Here is a 22,152-nt window from a genome sequence, read left to right on the forward strand (position 1 = left end):
GGCATGAACTCTCCGGCCACCCAAAGGAAGCCCTTTAAACCGCAAACCACCCAGCAGTGGTCTTTCTCCCCTAGGCCCAGACAGGACTTCTCCCATAGGAGAAACAGATATAGTTGTTGCAAGCTGTCGTGCCCTCCCTCTGGGTAGGACCAGGGCAACCCAAGCCTCCTCCAGGCCCTAAGCGCCCCTTTTGAAAGTGTGCACGAGGATGGATTACTAGTCCACAACCTGGCTATTCATCCTCCTTTCCTGAATCGTTTATCCCGCTTCTACCATATGTGGTCCCTTATTACATTGGACACTCCACATGGTAAAGGCGGGGTATTTTATCCACTTCTGCTCTTTCTCACCCTCCTATCTCCCTCTCCTGTCCCTCTTCAGGGACCCCTCTCACGAGCAACTTCTTGTCCAGGAGGTCCAGGCTCACCTTACTCTAAGAGCAGTGGAGGAGGTCCCTCGGGAGCTCAAAGGAAAGGGTTTCTACTCTCGATGCTTTCTCATCCCCAAAGCGAAGGGGGGCCTGTGTGAGCTCAACAAGTTCATAGCTTGAAGTTCCTCATGGTCTCCCTGAGCACAGTGATCCCTTCCCTAGACCCGAGAGACTAGTACGCCACCCTCGATATAAAGGACACTTATTTTCACATATCTATCACCCCGGCTCACAGATGGTGAGTGAGTAAGCAAGGTGCATTTGTGGTGAGCAAGGTGCATTATCAGTTCATGCCCCTCCCATTCGGGCTGTGCACAGCACCTCGCGTCTTCACCAAATGCATGGCGGTTATAGCAGCTTTTCTTCACCGCCACCAAGTGCATGTCTACCCTTACCTGGACGACTGACTCGTTTGGGGCTGCTCCTGTCAGTAGGTGGAATTGCAGGTGCAAATAGAGACGTGCTCATATGTTTAGGTATCATTCTCAACATCAACAAATCTGTACTCACCCCAACTCAAAGGATAGAGTTCATCGGCAGGGCAGCCCAGAAGGGGGAGCAAGTGGGGCAATTTGCCCCAGGCCCCACAGGGGCCCCCAAAAGAATGCTCCAGCCCCAGCCCTGCCTCTGCCTTGCCCCATCTCCCGGTGCCTCAGCGCGCCGCATACAGGAGTGGCCCTGGACAAAGCTAAAGCGGCGTGGCTCCAGCGGGGCCTGAGCTCCGCCCATTGGAGTCGCGTGGTAAGGGGTCGGGGCTGCAAGCTTTGGGGCCCCACTGGAGCCACGCCGCTGCAGTGCTGTCCAGGGCCACTTGTGGATGCAGCACACTAAGGCTCCAGGAAAGTGGGGGGGAGCAGCATAGCAGGGGACTGGGGTCGGGGGGGGTTGGATAAGGGGCAGGGAGTCCTGGAGACAGTCAGGGGACAGGGAGGGGGCAGAGGTTCTAGGGGGTCAGTCAGGGGATGGGAAAAGGAGGGTTGGATCGTGGGCATTCTGGGGGTCTGTCAGGACTCAGCAGTGGGGGGATAGGGGTTGGGGCGCAGGCTACAGGGGACAGGGAGAACGGGGGGGTTGGTGGGAGGGTTTGGTCCCAGGGTGGTGGTTGGGAAGAGGTGATCCGGGGTGGTGGTGAGGGGACAAGGAGCAGGATGGGTCACAGGGATTCTGAGTGGGGCAGTTGGGGGGCAGAAGTGGGTGGAAGGTCAGATAAGGGGCAGGACCAGGCTGTTTGGGGAGGCACAGCCTTACCCCTACCCTAACACCTCATTTGAAGCAAGTTTTGAGGCTTTGCCAGACAGCTATTTAACAAACAAAGTAGCAAGCTGTTAAATCTTTTCCAGGGAGAGTGATCATGTAAGAGAGCAAATATCCTAAACCACCTACTCCCTCCTTCCACATGAGAAACAAACCTTACTACCAAGGGATACCCCACATCCCACTGCTATTCCCGAGAGCTCCAGAGGGGTTAATTCAATGATTCACAAACTTTTGTGTACTGGTGACAACCTTTCACATAGCAGATCTCTGAGTGTGAACCACCCCCCTTATAAATTAAAAACACTTTTTAATATATTTGACACTATTATAAATGCTTTGAGGCAAACGGGGTTTGAGGGCAGAGGCTGACAGCTTGCACGCTCCAGCAAGGACCATCCGTGACCCCCATGAGGGAGTCCTGACTCCCCTACAGTTTGAGAACCCCTGGGTTAATTAATTTTAGCACGACCTGTGTCGCATTCACATGCATGGCTATATTTTGAGCATTTCAGTTTTCAACAAACATAGGCTCATCCAGATTCGGGAACAGAGCTCAAATGCTCAGTTCGGACAGTGAGTATGTACATACAGCCTATACTATGAAGACAAACCCACAGGAACTGTCACCATTTGGTGGAGGGACCCCATGGAGCCAGTCTCAGGGAGAAACAGATACATGTCATGGAGGTAATCCATTATAGTGCTATTAGTCCAGGATAGGTAAGGAATGGTGTCCCTAGTCCCTCTGTTTTCAAGAGGGTGGAAGAGTGGATGGCAGGAGAGAGATCACTTGAATCATTACCCTGTTAGGATGTCACTCCCTCTGGGGCACTTGGCATACGGCACTATCAGAAGACCAGGATACCTGGCGGATGGACCTTTGGTTTGACCAGTATGGCTGTTCTTTATGTTCTAATACCTAAAGTAAACCCAAATGTATGGGAGGAGACAGATAGAGTCAAGAGCCAGCAAAGAGTACAGAAACCTAAGAAAAATCTGACTAGATGGGCTCAGGCATTTGGTCACAAGCCTGAGGTGGTTCAAAGTTTTGGATTTTTTTTAGCAGAATTTTTTTATTGTTTTCTTAACAACATAAACAAACACAGCAAGCAGCAAATATTTGGCCACACACTTCTGAAACCCCAAACCATATTCAGGGTTTGGCAGACTAATTTCAGCTTTTCAATTAAAAAAACCACAACAAATTTTGAAGGAAAGCAGACATTGTCCGTGATTTTTTTCTGCTTTTTAAAAACCCTAGTTTTTGATCCAAAAAAAGTTTTGATGAAAAATATTTGTCCAACCCTTGTAATGAGCTTTAGTGCCTTTTAGCACTATCTGATGCTGAGAACCAGTGATACCTTGTAAAGGTGACTTGAAAAGAAGTTTTCGCAAAACTGGGTTTGTGCTGAGATGCGGAAGGTTTTAAAATGTTTATTTTTTCCCAGGGCTTCCCCCGGGGGGAAGGGCGGGGACACCTGGGGCAATTTGCCCTGGGCCCCGCAGGAGCCCCCACAAGAATATAGTATTCTATAATATTGCAACTTTTTTTATGGAGGGGGCCCCTGAAATTGCTTTACCCCAGGCCCCCTGAATCCTCTGGTTGGCCCTGTTCATCAGAGCAGTTCTGGATGCAAATCAAGCGAGAGCATTCCTGCCAGAGATGTGTCACCTGGCCCTCTCGTAGGTAGTCAGCACCCTTTGCAGCTTCTACACCACCATGGCGAGGCAGTGTCTCAGTCTGCTAGGCCATATGGCATCCTTCATTTACGTGGGTCAACATACCAGGTTACGGCTCAGGCTCTTACACAGACGCGAGCCATGCTTGCATTGCCCAGGCCATGACAGCTGGGACATCCCACGGTATACCCTCGATTCCCTACGGTGGTGGCTGGATCCCCGCATGGTAGGTGCCAAGGTTCCTTTTCACTCTTCCCAATCCACTTTGACTTTGGTCACAGACACGTCCCCGTTGGGCTGGGGAATGCATCTCAGAAGCCTGACAACTCAGGGCTTATGGCAGGCAGAGGAACTGGCTCTACATATCAACATCAAAGAGCTCAGGGCGATCCACCTCGCCTGCCAAGCTTTTCTGTCTCGCTTGCAGAGCCACTGCGTAGTGATCTTGATGAACAATGCCATGGGCATGGCCAAACAGCAAGGTGGAGCCTGATCATTTCTCTCTGTCAGGAAGCCCTCCTATTGTAGGAATTTTGTCTAGCCCACTCCATCATTCTCTAGGCCTCAGACCTGCCGGGCATTCAGAACATGGCTGAACAGATGTTTCCTTATGCACGAGTGGTCGATTCACCCGGACATCATCCACTCCATCTTCCACAGTTGGCAGTTTCCCCGAATCGACCTGTTCGCCACGCGGGCCAACAGGAAGTGCCTAATCTTTTGCTCCTTCAGGAGCCACAGTCCAGGCTTGATTGCAGATGAGTTCATGATTCCATGGTCCGGTCAGTTGCTATACACCTTCCTGCCATTCCCACTCATCCACAAGGTGCTTCTCAAAGTCCACAGGGAAAAGGCGGATGTCATACTGGTGGCTTGGTCTCACCAGTGCTGGTACCCTACCCTCATGGATTTATCAGTCCAGTCACCAATATGGCTACCTCTCACTACCGACCTCATTACACAGAACCACAGTTGCCTCCTTCACTCAGACCTTCAATCTGTCCACCTCATGGCCTGGAGAATCCTTGGCTGAACCAGGCAGAGCTCGCCTGTTTGGATCCAGTGATACAAGTGCTTCTGGAGAACCGCAAGCCATCTATTAGAGTCACAAACAAGGCAAAGTGGAAGAGGTTCTCTAGCTGGTGCACCCAAAGGCAGGTGCTCCCCCTCCAGGCTCCCATCCTTTGTATCCTGGACTATCTTCTGTACCTGAAAGACCAGCATCTGGCATTTGGTTCTCTCAAGGTCCACCTCACGGCCATCTCAGTGTTTCACCCACGTTATTCCAGGCGTATGGTGTTCGCGCACCTCATGGACATTTCCTGAAAGGTTTGGAAAAGATACATCCTCCAGTGAAGTCCCCTGTTCCGGCTTGGGACCTCAACCTAGTCCTCTCCTGCCTCACGGGCCTTCCCTTCGAGCCGTTAGTGTCTTGTTCACTTCTCTACCTCTCTTGGAAGGTTCCCTTTCTGGTGGCTATCACATCAGCACGATGTGTGTCTGAACTATGGGCCCTCATTTCTGAACCTTCGTGCACTATCTTTCATAAAGACAAGGTGCAACTTAGACTTCATCCGGCTTTCCTTCCCAAGGTAGTGTCCTGTTTCCATGTTAGCCAGGACATATTCCTGCTAGTCGTCTATTCAAAACCACACAGCTGCCCTCGTGAACAACAGCTGCACTCACTGGATGGCAGGAGAGCACTTGCTTTCTATATCGACCACACAAAGCTGTTCTGCAAGACAACCCAGTTGTTCGTTGATGTGTTGCTCATATCTATTCCATTTCCTCGACCTTCCTCTCTGTCAGAGGAGCCAGCAAGAAGGAACTGAAGTGGGATTGGGCTGGCAGGGTCGTATATAGAGTGCCATACTGGCGCCACTCCATGGGGCTCCACAGCCAGCCTGACGAGTAGCTGCTAGGGAAAAGTTTTTATGACAGCCATGCACGCGGCGCGCATACACATCTAACTGGAATAGATATGAACAACACATCTGAAAGAACAACACTTACAAAAAAAAGGGTGAGTAACCATTTTTTTATGCCTCAACTGTGCTATTAACAGGTTAAAAAAACCTCCCAGACTAACATGACTATATAATTTTAAACCAAGGATTTTCAATTTACCTTGCCTGTTTTAATCTTTGTGTCTCTTTTTTTTTTTTAAATTACTTCCCATTAAAGATATAAGTTAATTCTCATTGGTTGATTACAAGACCCAAAACATAGTTTGCTTAAGCAAATAATTAGCTTAATAAATTGCATTCATTTCTATTTTTTGCACTTTGTCCTATGGCAGAAATAGGTGAATGTTTCTTGTTTGACATAAACACAGTTTGATAATAAATACAGCTATATAGTTTATTACAATTAAAAGAGCCACAGACCTGAATTTTCAAAAATGATTAGTGACTGGGTGCCCATCTTGAGACACCTTCAAGGGGCCTGATTTAAGAAAATACTAAGCACTTGCTGTCTGAAAATCAGGTCCCTTTAAAATTTTTCAAGTTGGGCACCCTAAATAGACAGATGTTTTTGATAACTTAGATCAAAATGCTTTTGACCTGTTTGTCAGAAGAGTTGAATTATGCTAGTTGAAAATAAAGAGATCATTAAAAACATTGATATGTAATAAAATCTGCATTAGTGAGCCAAATTCTTTTACATTTATCTGTGCCACTTAGGGTCCCAGACTACTATGCAAACTATATACAGGGGTCACTCATCTTCCTCTTGTGTCTGAAATCTCAGGAGGGGAAGGGGGAGCTGGTGGTGAAGTAGGGCGAGTCTCCTTCCCTTCTCCCTTTGGAAGGAAGAGGGAACAAGTAGTGGGGGTGTCTCTCCTTTGTGTTAGTGGGAAGAGAGATCTTTTTGTACAGGAGTGAAAAGTAGATAGGAGATTCCTGCTTTGGGCCCATATTCCTCCCCCGTCAGTGGCTGCTCCTGCTTCATTGTCAGTAAAGACTTGAGAAGCCCAGAAACTCTCCAGCCAGACACCAGCTACTCCTGCTGCTTCACCTCAGATTGCCCTGCTTAGTGAGTCCTTCCTTCACCAGCCAGCAATGGGGATGGCGGGGAGAGCTGAGGGAGCAGGGTTCCCCCAAGTCTGGGAAAGGGGTGAAGTGAGGAGCTCTCCATTTGCTTTTACTAGGGGAGGAGAGAGCTGCTTTTCCCATTTCTTTTAGTCCATGGGCCCCAAGGTCTCTGCACAGAGGAGCAACATTTACATTGGACCAATGAAAAAGCCAATAGAACATGGGTGGAGGAGCAGAGGGAGAGGAAATCCTATAGATGGAGAACAGGTGATAAGAGAATACTTGCTCTAGGGAGAACATTGTTTTTCAAATGAATAGATATGAGACCAGGTCCTGTTAAAGCTGGAGTGCAGTTTGGTGATGGAAACAACACTAGACTGAGGAATTGAGGTTTCTGAAGGAGGAAAAAGGAAGTTTGCTTGGCTCACAAAGAGGACAAGGGAGTTATAGACATAGGAGTCAGAAGGAAGGAACAAAAACATGAATGTGAAAAGTAGACGGTGTCTGAGAGGGAGAGAAGATTAGCTGGGCATATTGAAGGGTTTCCATAGAATTAGAGGGAGGGGTAATTATGCCACTTAGGAGGGCATTCAACCCCAGCCCCTCTGGACAAACATTGTAGAATTTCAATGGGTTTTTCTGCTTTTTTTTCATTTCCCTCACAACTGAAATTGGATGGACTGACCCAAACATTAATAAATGATGAATAGATGTTTTAACAAATGGTTAATCAACAGATCAATACGTTGCTTGTAACAATGGATTATAACCATTTATAACACCTTCCACTGATATTCCTATAATCATAATACGTGTTTATCTCTGTATCATGCTTCACGTCTATTAACCCTTTTATAAACTCTGTATAAATGTTAAGTTTGACCAAAAAACTCTAAGCATTCAAGGACAGATAGTTTTTGAGTCAAACAGGTAAATGAAATCTTTAGAAATGAGTGAGCTGCCCAGTCTGTTGACAAATCTCACTGGAAATATTTTATTTACTTAAACATGATACATTTTAATAATTGAGTTCCCATCCATCAAAATGATTAATTATATGTTTAACTTTAAGCACATCAGTTGCCCGATTAAAGTGAATTGGATTATTCTTATGCCTAAATTGAAGCATGTGCATAAGTACTTTGCTGGATCAGGGCCTAAATGAGAAATTTGTGCTTTCCATGGATAGCAATTAGTTTAAAATACTCTTTATTTAAACAAATGTTTAAAATTTCTAAAGTATAGTCCTGAAGAGTTTGTCTTGAATTGCAAATCTGCCATAAATATTATCCTGGCTGCGTCCCACACAGCATTCATCTTTTTAGTTTCAGTAATAAGCCAGTATTGCCTAACTCTTTGTCTAAATTAAAAACTGACCTAATATTTCAACTGTTAATAAAAGGTAAAGTTTATCCAATTTCATTTAAAATTTTCAGTGATTTTTTTAATAATGTGGGTTGCTACTATTGTTTAGTTTAGGGGACCCTTAAAATGAGAAGCTATGTCTAATTTGGTACAGAATTAAAGTCTGAGTCAATTTTTTTAATTGAATGGGCCTCTTGGAAGCAAAAGAAGGGAAATTATTTTCCAACACAACGCTTATCATGTTTCTAAATCTCCTTAATTACATATTTCTTTAAAAAAAAATAGTCTCCCTCTGCCTGTAGAGGGAGAAGAGCCTGGCTTCAGGAAGCTAGACACAGGATACCTGAGGGATGCAGGGCTGGGGAAAGGCTGAGGAGCCAGGAAGCTCCAGCCTGGAAAGGCCCAGGCTGTGGCCTAGCATTGGGCTAACAGGTACTAGGGTTGCAGAGGACAGCCCAGGGGTAGGCCAAGGCATCAGGTCCAGATCCTCATTGCCAGTGATGAGTAGGCTGATACTGCAGTCTGCCCGAGGGCGTGGGGCTAGACGATGACTGGCAGTAGCCTTATACTGAGGCGACGTGGGAATAGTAGGTGGGGGTTCCCTGGGGAAGGGAGACCCTAAGACTGAGAGGTTACTGCCAGGGGCAGCACCCCAGGTAAAAGGGCACCCGGTCCAGAGAGGGACACGGGGGCCAGAGGACAGGCGGATCACTGGCCTGCAGAGGGCGCTCCAGAGCTGGAAACCAAGCTCATTCCCAGAACAGACCAGCAGGAGGTGCCGCAGGGGTGAGTCCACCCTGCTACATATGCATTCATTGTCTCTGCATGACTACCAGGCTGGACAGACAAACAAATACACATTCCTTTGTCCAAGCAGACAAGGCTTATGCTTACTAATATTGCTTGCTAAACCCATTTTATGTACGTAATTCTAGCACATATTCATAATCTTTGTACACACCCCATATATGTGTCATGCAAGAATATTAATGATGAGTGAGTCATTCGTTTTCCAATGATCTCTTACCTGGCATCTTTTAGATACAGATGATGACAACAGTGTGTTAGGTGTAGTAAATATACCAGGTTTGACAAGAGTTGCTGACACAGAGTAGTAAACTGCAAACGGGCCTCTGTGTCACCACCCCATTTGGTTTTGACTGCCATAGTCATTCCATCATATGTATTTTAGATAAGACAGACACATCCTTCTGGCACACCTCTTCATTGCAAATTCCATCAAACTAGTTCTTTTGGCACACAATCGTAAGCCTTCTCCAAGTCGAAAACCCCCATACTCATTTTCTTTTTCTGCTAGTTCTGCTGTAGCTAGCATGCTAAAAACAGTAGTGTAGCCACAGTAGCACGGGCAGCAGCAAGCGGCGGCATAGACCAGACCCAGGGCAGCTAACCTATGGTGCCGCACACCGCTGCCTGTGCTACCATGGCTATACTACTGTTTTTAACATGCTAGCTAAATGAGAGCTGCTAGCATGAGTGTCTACTTGATCTGGAAACTGCACTCCCAGTTCCAAGTGTAGAAATGCTCTTAAGATGATCATGTAGTTAAAGCATATAACTTAGAACCAGATCTGAACTCTATTCCTGGATCTACAGCACCTTTCTTGTATGATTTTCCTCAACTGCGAAATGAGGATAATAATTAAAATTAACTTACCTCAGAGAGGAACGGTGAGGTTTGTTTAATCAATGTTTATAAAATGCTTTGTGATCCTCAGGTGTAAATTGCTACCAAAGTACAAAGCGGTAGGTGCTTTATGGCATCCTTTCGCTTTGTCTGCTGTTCCTGGGGGTGGGAGTTTGGGAAAGAAACAAGGAAACTAAAATATTAAAACATTTGTTACTCTAACCTTGTTTGTTATTTAAAACACTCAAAAGTTAGGAAGTGAATAAGTTACAGTTGTCTTACCAATATAAACTCAAGTATATTGGGCATATGCAATGTCTTCTATTCCTCTTTATAAATATTTAATTTAATACTGTTTATTGTTTATATTGTAGGAGCTGCAGTTTGGCTGAGTTTATATTGCTATGAGAACCTTACATTTTCCTCTCCTTACATTTGAAGTACCCTTGACATTGCATTATTATAAGATTATGTATCTTAATTGTTTTATTTTAAATTTTAATGTGGTGTTTGTTCACACATATTAGCTACATGTTTCCAAGCAAAAGTATGTGGACACCCATGTCTCTTGAGGAGATGGAGGATGGGTGAGGTACAGAGGTATGGAGAGGAGGGGATTTATGTCCATCAGGAAAGTGCAAGAGTAAGCCAGGGACTCCCCTGTTGCCTCCCCAATTCTATGGAACATGTATTTTGGAGTTTACATCCAGGAGCTCCCTCCACAAAGATAGTTCAGCCTTCTCTGAAAGTAGTCTGTGTTTGTGGCACAATCCAGGAATTCTCCATGTACATAAAGGAAACTTTGCATTAATTTATAACCAAAAAAAAAAATTTCCTCAAAGAACCACCAAAACCATAAGAAAATCACATATCAGTGGCACATCTGTTTGCTTTACAGAACACTTGGTTAGACTTGGTGCATAAATTATGTGCTTTTTCCCCTTCTATACAGTATTACTCATGTGTTTCTGAGTAAATTTATCCTTGTTGCTAGTTTGTGGGAATTCCAAGACACTAGAGACATCTATTAGCAAAATTGTTTTCAGAGATGTGTTTCTTTCTTTCTTTCTTTTTTAAATCCCTCATATATGTTGTTCCCCTTGACCTCTTGCTGCTTCAGCCCTGCTGCTCCTGTTGCCACCCCTTCTCTGTCTGAAGATTGCTTGAGTGTCACTTTGTGAAATAGCTTGCACGAGGATTCTTTCTTAGTGATGTGGTGAACCCCTTCCTTTCCAATATAAGGGAATAGAGAACATCATTGTACAAATATTTCCATTGCTTTCCATGGTACAGAGTGTTAAGACATGTTTAGAAGCTTCAGAAATTTCAAAAGTGATGACTAAAACTGTACTATAGCAATCAACAGATTACTTTATAGATTCCACATAAATAAAACTAACTTTCCTGTGATCTTTTATAACCTCCATTTTAAATGTTATTGCATCTATCAATGTTTTTGGTAAACTGTATTGTCAGTTTAAGAATTTGTTAGTGAAAATGGGAAACCATTTCAGTCAGTATAACTGCTGGGGCATAAATAATGTGTGCACACTTTTTAACAGGAAAGAATGGCTTGAAACAGTCTTGCTGCCTCAGTGAAACAATACAATCTGTCTGCTGCATGATGTCATTGCCAGAAGCCAAATAGTACAGTTTTTGTTTTAATGGAAGAGGTCTTTCACATTGCTGGTTTTACATGATGGGAATGTGGTTGGAAATGCTTCTTTTTCCATTCACAAGCCCCAGGCTGTCAATGCATTTCAGTTTCAGAAATGACAGCTGAAACCAATTAGGCAGAATTATGGGACAGCAAACTCACGTGTAGCTTTATCATGATTGAGGAAGGGGAGAGAGAGAGATTATGCTGCATGGGGAATAGAAATGACTAATCAAATTAGGAGAATACTATATTAGTAAAATTATTATAGAAAGGATTGTGAGAAAGAGTTCCTTTTCTGTGACTTTCTGTATCTTTAGTGAGAGATTTCCTAGCCTTTCTGTGCAAGCTGTTGCATGTTTGATAGTGGATTCTCAAATATCTCTAAACTGGCTAAAGTCAAAAAGCAAAATATTTTATTTTAAAATAAATTCCGAAAGCAAGTCCTTGATCAGCTGTACTTTGTGGCTTACTCATCTATTCATAGTTTGAATCCTTGTTGCAAGGTGGGGGAGGACTAAATCTTTAACCCTTGTTTCTGATTTTATTTATTTACATATTCCCTCTTCCCCAGAAGTAGATTACAGTTTACATCAACTTTTCTCTGTCTGATTAGTTCTCCCTTTACAATTGCTTGTGCACACACATGTCTGCAGATGTACCTCATGGTTTTACTGAATAAGAATCACCTGTCACATTCTGCAACACATTTCAAGCAAAAACCAATTAATTTCATTATGAAATATTGCCCCATGGGTTATTTGCATAAATAATTTAAAGTTGTTGTGACAGTTTACAGAGAAAAATAACAAAACAAACAATGATAGTCCAAGTAAGGCTTTTTAATCCTATATCCTTATCCTTGAATCCTATATTTCTTGTGCCAAATTCTGCTCTTTGTTAATGCCATGTAGTTTTGCTGCCTTTGAGACGTTCTGCAAGGTATTGTCTTGGGCAAGTCATTTAATCTGTCTCTTTCTTTCCAGTTATAAAATGGGGGGTGTTCACCTCTTTTCATTAAGTTTGAAAAGTGTTTTGAGACCCTAGAAGGGAATGCATCATAGAAAAATTATTATTCAGTATTGCTTGACTGTGTGTAAGTTAAGGTGGAAATTGATCCTGTGTGTCCATGGGATATTAGTTTTAAAAAACAAAACAGATTTCTAGTACATTGGATGCTAAGACTACAGGATAATACAGTGTTATATTGTAAAATGTCTTGGGGTCGTATCTCAAATTGCTATAAAGAGTTAGATAGTACAACAGAGCTAATAATAGCATGCACAGGCAGAAAATGGAAGGGGTAGAAGTGACAAAGGGAAAAAATGTCTACATTACGAGGTCATTCTTTTCCTTTCCTGTGGGTATAGAAGTCTCCAGACACAGCAGAACCGACTGGGCCTGTGCTCTCAAACATTCCTTGTGCAACATCATGCTGAATGGTTTGGAGTTGGGTCCAACAGGGATAGTTGTGGGAATGGAGCAGCTGGACCCTCCAGACACTATGGGGTGCAGGTGTTGTGGAAGCCGATTACAGCCTCACTAAGTGAGGCTGCAGTGGTGTGCATAAAACACCCCTGCTGCTGCTTGCTGGCCTTGATCAAGACAGGCAGGTTAATGAAAGAGAGACAAAGGGATGGATTTTAAGTGGCAGGCCACAGATATATGAACTTAACTGGCGGGGAGGAGAAACTATTTACCCACCTGCTCTCACATTACAAGCATCTAACTGGGTCCAGTGCAGCGTTACAAGACTCCCACTATATAACCAATAACTGGGGGTAGATAGTCTTCAGCCAGCCCATAGAACTTAGCTCACTTCTGAATCCTTTCTCCTTTCCTCCCATGAGGGGATAAAGGATACCAAGGGTAATTTCAGTCTGTGAAGATTTCAAGTCTTCCCTTCTACTATCAGGCAGAGGGAGCCTCAGCCATATCCTGGGTCTGATTTGCCTCTGGGAGCTGGCTCTTTTAGCCTTTATCTGCCCTGGATACCAGCTGTAAACTGTGATGAAATAAGCATTCCCTTATTACCGCCTAATAATAAAACTCCTATTCTACTCCTTTTACACCAGTTGTTCCTCTAACAATGCAGCAAGGAAAGCAGAAAACCCTCCGGTCCCTGCCAGTTTGGCCCAAGGAGAAAAAATTCCTTCCTGGTTGCCAAAACAGGTGATAGGTCTGACATCCATTCCTGAGGTGTCCATGACTGAGGTTCTGTTGTAGTTAGGTCAATGCAGTCAGTGTAGACACCGCATTACTTACTTTGACTATTATTGGCCTCCATCAGCTGTCTCACAATGCCCCACAGTGACCACTCTGGTCACCGTTGTGAATTCTGCTGCCCAGGGGTCAGGTGGACAGGAAGCCACCCCTCCCCTTTAAGACCCCACACATTTTTGAAATTCCTTTTCCTGCTTGCCCAGCTGGGCAAGCACACCTACCAGCTCTCCATTGCTGAGTGTAACTTCCCAGCTGACCATGCCGGCTACACTCTTCAGACACGCACCTGCTTGGAATACACAGGAGGTATTTGGATCTCTTGGGCCTGTGGCGAAAAGAAGCTGTTAAGGCACAGCTCTGATATAGCTGTAGAAATGTGGACCTCTACGAGCAGATTGCTCGGGGAGTGCAAGAAGGCTACAACAGAGACCAACAGCAGTGCCACATGAAAGCCAAAGAGCTGCGGCAGGCATCCCAGAAGGCCAGGGAGGCCAACAATAGATCCAATGCTGATCCGCAGACCTGCTGCTTTTACAAAGAGCTGCAAGCCATCCTTGGTGGAGGACTCCTGCCTCCTCACTCAAGAGCACTGTGGTTACTTCTGGGAAGCCCAAGTCACAGGCCCTTGCCGTGAACAGTGAGGAGGTGGATGAGGAAGAGGAGGAGGAGTATAGGGAACTGGCAACTAAGTGATCCAGCTGTACAGCAAGCCAGAACCTATTTTTGACTCTACTGCAGTCCAGCCAGTCCTGACAGTTGAGCACAGGTGAACCTGATGCAGGGGAAAGAACCTCTGGTAAGTCTCTGGAAGGAAGGAAGGAAGATTAGCAACTGTAACTAAAATCACAGTCATAAATGTCATTTGTGTCTGAGAAACTATACAAAGTAATAACTGAAAGATAAATGGAGAATGTGATCATCCTCACAAGTGACTACAACCAAAGGGAAATAACTGTATCAAGACCTACATCCCAAATATTTTTAGGTTCTGTGGTGCTTAGTATCTTGGAGAATTTGTTCAAGAAGTCTTGTTCTGATGTGGAAGTTACTAGGCAGCCAGGAGGGTTGCCTGGAGTAGCTATTGGACAGCTGATGGATCAGGGACAGTGGAGTTCTTGGAGTAGCTTAAGAGATATCTCTAGCTGCAGCTTGTTGATGTTTGGATAGGATGAGGATTGGATGGAACTGAAGTGACTGTTGGTGACTCCTCCCTGCAAGGATCCGCAGGACTAGAGCCTGGGTCTGGAGTGTCTGGGGCAGTTGACATTCCCACGTTGCCGCTGGGAGGCTACATAGAACCAAGTCTAAGAAGCACCATGGAGAAGAGGCACTGCAGGATGTACCATCTAAAGGGTCCAGAGTAACAGCACGCTGCAGCCTTTGGATTGCTCATGCTCACTATTTATCCCTGGAGGGTGCCCCAGGAAGTTGTCTGGGCAACCATGCTGACCTCTGGCTTGCTGTGATTCCAGACCTCACTTTGCTTTCTGATCTCTGGTCTCTGACCTTGACTCTGATCCTGACTCTTGCTTCCTAATTCCATCCTGGTAACTACCTCTCTCTGATCTCCCGTCTCTGACCCCGACCTGACTCTGACCCTGGCTCTTGCCTATTGATCCTGGCTCCCGCAATTACTCTAATCGCTGTGTGCTCACTACCTCCTTGTGATCATCCTTTACTTGATAACACCAGCCCCACCATGATCATTAAGCTAGATCAGTGATTCTCTAACTTTTGTCCTGGTGACCCTTTTTACATAGCAAGCCTCTGAGTGTGAAACCCACCCCCCTTATAAATGAAAAAGACTTCTTAATATATTTAACACCATTATAAATGCTGGAGGCAAAGCGGGGTTTGGGATGGAGGCTGATAGGTCGCGACCCCCCATGTAATAACCTTGTGACCCCCTCAGGGGCCCTGACCCCCAGTTTGAGAACCCGTGAGCTAGATGGATACACCCTACATCTTACATTTTCTCCTCTGTTGGCTGACTGCAAGCCAGATGTGGACATCAGGGAGGGATGCAGGAGTCAGTAAGTCTCTCTGCTCATCCTGTGCCATGCTATCCTCAGTGGCTAGAATGTTGAACAGCAGGGGAAATCCAGGTTTCCTGAACTGCAGCCCTGTTGGGTATGAGAATCCACAGTGATGTGGGCAGGTGTGACAGGGCTGTCAAATGCATGTATGTCTGTAATATACATGGTATAGGGCAAAGCTTGTGTCTCATATGTTTTTAAAAAGGAAATTTCAGTGAGGTTTTTGTCAAAGAATTTGACTAAGACTTCTATCAAAAACACTGGAAATTGTCTTTTTTTCAAAAATTCACATTAAAGTTAAACAAGATAAAATTTTATTCCATGGAGGTTGCCATTCTGCTGCTATAATAGGAGAGAGATTGAGAGGAACAAATTTATTCCATACCAACTGGAAAAGAAACATTTACCTCATTGCAGGAATGATGTTTCAGATGTTTTGCCAAAAGGCATTATATGTTAGTGCTCAAGCAATATCAATCACTCAACACCTAAAAGGTGACAAAGGTGACTTTATATCAATATCAAGGAAGCATAATCGTCAATCAGTGAAACAGAATCTTGAGTGTTCAGTGTAGTAATGAATTGTTAAGAGTGATTGGCTAGTTCTTGCTATGGTCCCAGAAGATTTGGAGGGAAAGATGGGGGGTCAATACTGAAGTGGATTTTAGAGCTGGAAAAAATGAAAGTAAAAGGATCACATTTACAGTATAAACCTCTGTGCAAAATACAATTTAACTAACTCACACTAACACTGATGTGTTGGGTTGCCAACCCTGCAGGATTGTCGTGGAATCTCCAGGAATTAAACATTAATTTTTAATTAAAGACTAAGTCAAGTAATGAAACCTCCAGGAATAAGTCCAACCAAAATTAGCATCCCTACTGATGGGGAAAGTAAATGCATGAGCTAACCTTTTATTTTCTTGCTTAGACTAATTCAGTGATACGTTAACTATAAATCGAACCAATAAATGTTCTTTGTAGCCTGTGTATGAGAGGAAATTGCTTCTATCTTCATGCCCATTTGAATAGGTTCCCCTTCCTTTTCCATGTGATATACGCACACAACATTATAGTACCTAGAAATTTCCACTACACACAGAATATTTGCTGTCTTTAGGCAGCAGCATAGTTTCTTAAAGAAACATGCTAATGCCCATCCATCTGAATTTATGCATCTTTTAGCATGCCTTAAAGAAATAATGTTTTAAATGATATATTTAAATTTTTACTAATTTCAAAATACTTTCAGCAAATTTGATTTAGTCTCACATTGGAGAAGGGTTGTGAGAATAAAGGATAGCTTAGGTGTGGAAGCAAGAAGGCAACAAAGTATGGAGTGGCTATTACTGATATTAATTTGAATCCTATCTGGAGGAAATGTTAGTGCAGGGGTCGGCAACCTCTGGCATGCAGCTTGTCAGGGTCAGCACCCTAGGGGGGCTGGGCCAGTTTGTTTACCTGCCACGTCGGCAGGTTTGGCGGACCACGGCTGTCACTGGCCATAGTTCTCTGTCCCAGGCCAATGGGGGCAGCAGCAAGCGGCAGCCAGCACATCCCTCTCCTGTGCTGCTTCCTACAGTCCCCATTGGCCTGGGACGGCGACCTGCGGCCAGTGGGAGCCGCGGTCTGCTGAACCATTCGACGCGGCAGGTAAAGAAACTGCCCCGGCCCCCCTAGGATGCTTACCCTGGCAAGCCCCATGCCAGAGGTTGCCAATCCCTGTGTTAGTGAGTAGGTATATAGTAGGCTTCTGAATGAACATATAAGAAAGGTTCCTAGTGTAGTATGGATAGTAAAATAAGACCCAAGAAACTATCCTGGCTTGGGGAACAAAACTTATATCCAAGACTCTCACCTGGATCACTGCTTACACACAACTGGCCTGTCCCTGCATGCGGTGCATATATTGACAACTATCTTGTGCAGGAATGCTTGGTGATTTTTTTCTCCAGATGCAGTCCAAGCTCCTGAATGGAAAGATCAGCTCCAGTGTGTTGGCGATTTTGCCAATTGATACTTTTTCTTTCAGTCCTGACTGTGATTTCAGCAGTTACATTGTAGGTACGGAGCAGAGAATCAAAATACCACCTTACTTGACAAAGGTTGTGTACTGGCCAGAGCCAAAAGAAATGTGAAGGGAAAAAATGGGGGTAACTTCAAAAAAAGAGTGTTTTCAAATGTTTCCTAAGAAAGTGAGAAACTGATTTTAATCCTGTTATAAGTGCAAACCTCAGCACATCTTCACTATGAATCTGCTTCTGATATCTCTAATCATCTGCGCATATGTACACATGTGCATGTTGCCATGTTTCATCATATCTTTTTTTTGTACCAAACAATATTCAGCAGTCTGTTCTACAGCTATTTTAATTTTTATAAATAATCCTGGGCCAGAATTCTGCTTGACTAACTCACATGAAACATTGATTCCAAATGTGTGTTATATAAATAGTGTGAACAGGATTTGTGATGTTTTTCTTATATGATTTCCCCCATCCCCCTGATGTTACCTATAGGACATCTATGGTAATATGGAATCCTATAAGTTAAGAGATGACCTATTATGTATGCTAGATTGAGCTGTAAATTAATAAATTAACTATGTACAGGAGAGAGGAAAAGGAAGCTAGATACAATTTAGTTCTTATAAATAGTCCTATGAGTCAAGTTATAGAGGTGCTTAATAAGAATGGAGCCTGGAGGTAAAGACAACATGGTATAACCGAGAAACTGTATCCTACTTCCATTTGCTCTGTCCAGAGAAAACAATGACTTTGAAGTGGAAGAATATTAATCTACTGTAGTCATGGGGATATTAATACAGTTTTTCCCCTTTTGACTTTTTTTCCAGCACACTGATTTATGTCAGTACATGGACAAACATCCTGGAGGACTTCATCCAGACAATGTGAAGGTAAGAGTTAAAAGGACACTTTCAAGCAGAATATAGTAACAGTAAACTTGTGTTGAGGTTAGGGTGAAATATTTCATTGAAGCTTTTCTCCTTGGTAGATAAAGGAAAATTAGTGGCCAAGTTATTTTATTGATGTTGCATTTATTTTTTAAATGAAAATACAATTGTAATTTAAACACTCCCACAACAGAACAATGGGAACAGTGTAAATAGATGGTAAGCCAAAATTAATGTATAAATATTGTTTTAATGTGGTAGAATACACTTTGCTTGCTTGCTTGCTTTGAAGATAAGAAATAGTGCCCTCCCCCAACCAAAAAAAAAACAGCCCTGTCCCTGTCAGCAGGTATATGGGATCTTGGGGAGCAATTACCACACAGGTGGGGTGCCAATTTTGTCCCTGCCAGCAGGTATATGGGATCTTGGGGAGCAATTACCACACAGGTGGGGTGCCAATTAATTTCTTTATTAAAGGAAAAAGGAAGTGGTGGGAATTTAACAATAAAATACGAAGGGATGGGTGTTATTAGGGTGTTACAATAGGCGTGATGGGGGTTTTTATTGACAGTTGTAGGTAGTTCTAACAGTGGTGTACAGTAAGTGGGGTTCATGCACAATGGGACACAGTAATGTCATAGCAAACTCAGCTTTATATAGGAAGCAATTCTAGATACAATTGAGAATAACACTACCAAAAATACAATGCAAAATAAATACTAGCTTCTATATAAAATGGTTGAACAACTAGATGTAATGAGTGGTTGTGGTCTATATACAATATACACAATGGTTATTAATGTAAATACAATAGTATTCAGCAATATGGGTGTAAGTTGCAAATTATGCAATGTAGAAAAGTTACTTGACGTTAATTTGTTGAGGGCTGTGAAGCGAGAGTGACCTAAAAGCTGGGTCACAGGAAAGGAGGCGAGGGTGAAGATTAGTGCAACTGATTGAGAGGAGAGTGTGACTGCAAGCAGCCAGATGGCTTTGAAGCCCTGGCAAGGTAATGGACAACGGGGCTTAAGGAGAGGTTTTTGAGCCACATGAGGTGGAGATATGAGGCGGGGAAAAAAACAGACAAAGTTATAAGGGGGAGAAACACAAAGTGTTTGGAATTTCACAGGTGTGCAGACGTGAGCGGGGAGTCAAGGAGTTGTAAGACAGGGAGACCACATGAGAAGCACACGAGGGGTTGTAACAGTGGGAAAATCAGTAGCAAACCTTTATCTATCTTAACCAATGACTAGGCAAAACAACAAATATTACATTCTAAGCGCAAAACTATAATAAGCAACTATAGCGGTAAGACATACAGAGGATTAGCAGCTAAGTCCTAGACAGGCAGGGAACTAAGCTTCGATCGAGCTAGGCAAACTTAATAAGGCAGGTGAAACTTACAAGCTCATAAACTATAACTATTAACTAAGGAAACAAATCTGTGGTTATGTTATGGGGGAGTTACAGTAGAGTGGTATGTGCCAGGGATGGTGTCTGCAGCAGTGGATACAGCTGGAAGCAGAGCCCCGAGCAAAGCCCACAGGAGCAGAGCTTAGCACGGACAACTATTTTTTAGCAGGCAAGTGCCGCGGAGTTAGGAGAGTTTAAGCACAGACAAGGTTTAGCTTGAGTCTGTGTGCTGAGAGACAGAGCTAGCAGCTAATAATAAATAAAAGTATAGAGAGTTCCAACAGAGGGATTCTTACCAGCCCAAAGGAAGCAGCAGAGGCAAAAGCAGCAAGAACATCAGAAGGCTAGGTGCGTGGCTCAATAATCAGGAGATCTCTCAGGCAGCAATTATTCTTCTGGGGGTGGGGTTCAAAAAACGGGAGTACGCTAAAATAAAACGGAGCGGAGAAGACCCTCCAGAACCCCTGGCTGATCAGCCAGGCAGCATACAGGAACCTGTCTGATCTTGTTTTTAAAAATCTGTTGTTTTTAAAGCCAATCAGGCAGTTCTGCCTACTTTGATTGGCTCCTCTTTACATAGGGAGGAGAGCAGGGAAACTGTAGGTGGGCACTGAACATGTCTGGCAAGTCCTTGTGTCAGTAGTGTGACTCAAAAGCACATAGGCCTATGAACTCATGCCCAAGTCTTAAAAACACAATAGGTCTTGCAGCTTCTGGATTGCCTACTCACACCGGCCAGGTTTTACAATGTGATACAGGACCAACCCTTTGAACAGAGCAGTGGTCCCACTTAGCACAAGTGGCCCTCCCTTTGAAAAGGGCAGTGGCCCTGGTAAACAACTTAACAGCCAGGGAGGGGAGGCCATAGGAGAACAAAAACAAAATGGAGTATGGGGACAGCTGTAAGAAACAAAATGGAATAGGGGGTTAGCTGTAACAGACAAGCCCCTTGACTGAAATATTTTCAACTGTCAGGGACAAAGCCTCAGCTATTGTAAATCAGTATAGATTCATTGACTAATCAATGTTATCTTGATTTATTGCAGCTGAATATTTTGTCCATAATGCATTTTAAAAATAAATGCAGTGTAAAAACTTTCAACTGTTATTTTTATCAAGTAGTTTTAAGACATAACTTGATTTTATTTTTGTTTATAAAAAGTCAGATATTAAGTATCACACAGTATGCATCAAAAGATGGATATTTGTATTATTTGGGCTTAATGAAAGGGTGTTGGGGGGGAAATGATCTTCTGACATTTCGATTCAGTCACCTAGGAAGTCAGCCAAGTTATTTTAACGTAAAACAGAAGCCTATCAGACATGCAAAGTATGTCTGTCTTGTACAGACCACCCAGATAATGTTTGTTGAACTTGTTTTGTGCTTTGACACTGTTCCCATTGTTCTGCTGCTGTGGAAATTTTTAAATCCCCACTTACTGTGCTGAGAATTTTACTCCAGCATTTGGCTTTTTAAAAGGGGGGGAAGGGAAGAGGGGAAATAGAAGAGCTCATGAAAAAAAATAAAGATTTTCCCATGGAAAATTCAAACGGTGTTTTTAAAAGGAGTAAAATAAAAGATTTTTTTAAAAAGGAAAGAATCTGATTATTTAAATGTGATCACCATTGTACCTCATACAGTAGTATAATGGTCATTTGATTAATTGTCCCTTGTATCCACTAAAATTACCATCTACAGTACATAATTGTAGATCAATGTATGTGTGTATTATAATAGCTTTTTAAAGGATGAAATCTTCCTTTATTGTGCTTTTGGTATTTTTATATGACAAATATAAAGTGATTCTCATTGAATCTATGCTCTGTGCATGCTAAAACAGTAAGCATGTTTTAAGCATTGTTGTGATGCATGGTTGTGGTCCAAATAAGTTGCCTGTGTGTACAGAGAAAAGTATGTAGCAACCATGTTAAGGATTTATGTTTAATTTAGACAACCTACTAGCCAACTCCAGGACCCATTTTTTATTGATGCTGATGTCTCTGTCACACTTGCTGCATAAGTGTGGGGTGGGGGAGGAGGGCATACTTTGCATCCCAAAGACCATTCAGAGTTTTAGGGGTGTAGTGGTCCTGCCTGGTGGCCTTAAGTACTGGGGTGTGGGGCTCAAACTTTTCCTGTCACGCCCCCCCCTTAACAGTAACGGAATCTGTCCACCTTCCCCCCGCCCCATTACTGCATAGCTGAGACTTCCTCAGCAGTGGAGCTTGGGTTGAAGGCAGAGCTGGGGGCGGAAGTGGGGATGAGAGGAGGAGGTGGGGCTAGAGGTGGAGCTGGGCTAGGGACGGACAGGGAGCGAGGGTGGAGCTGGACCTGGAGGCGAAGCAGGACTGGGAGATGAATGAGGTTGGAAGTGGAGCTGCCTGGGGGTGGAAGCCCCAGCCCTACCATATGCCCCCCTAAATGTTCCTCTGTGCCCCCTTAAGGGGGCGTCCCTCACACTTTGAGAACCACTGCTCTTAGTAAAGGTAGAAG

General features: G+C 43.7%; 1 protein-coding gene across 7 annotated transcripts in view; it reads left to right on the forward strand.

The window, feature by feature from the left end:
- The window catches only part of CDK14 (cyclin dependent kinase 14), a 545,410-nt gene that overhangs the window by 267,588 nt on the left and 255,670 nt on the right, over nucleotides 1–22,152 (forward strand). For all 7 annotated transcript variants that reach the window (XM_032798112.2, XM_075062353.1, XM_032798113.2 and 4 more), the window contains one exon: nucleotides 18,186–18,248. In XM_032798112.2, coding sequence (XP_032654003.1) covers nucleotides 18,186–18,248 — 63 coding nt within the window. The remainder of the gene's footprint in view (nucleotides 1–18,185; nucleotides 18,249–22,152) is intronic.

The sequence above is a fragment of the Chelonoidis abingdonii genome, chromosome 2 (assembly GCF_003597395.2).
Source record: "Chelonoidis abingdonii isolate Lonesome George chromosome 2, CheloAbing_2.0, whole genome shotgun sequence".
In the NCBI taxonomy this organism is placed as follows: domain Eukaryota; kingdom Metazoa; phylum Chordata; order Testudines; family Testudinidae; genus Chelonoidis; species Chelonoidis abingdonii.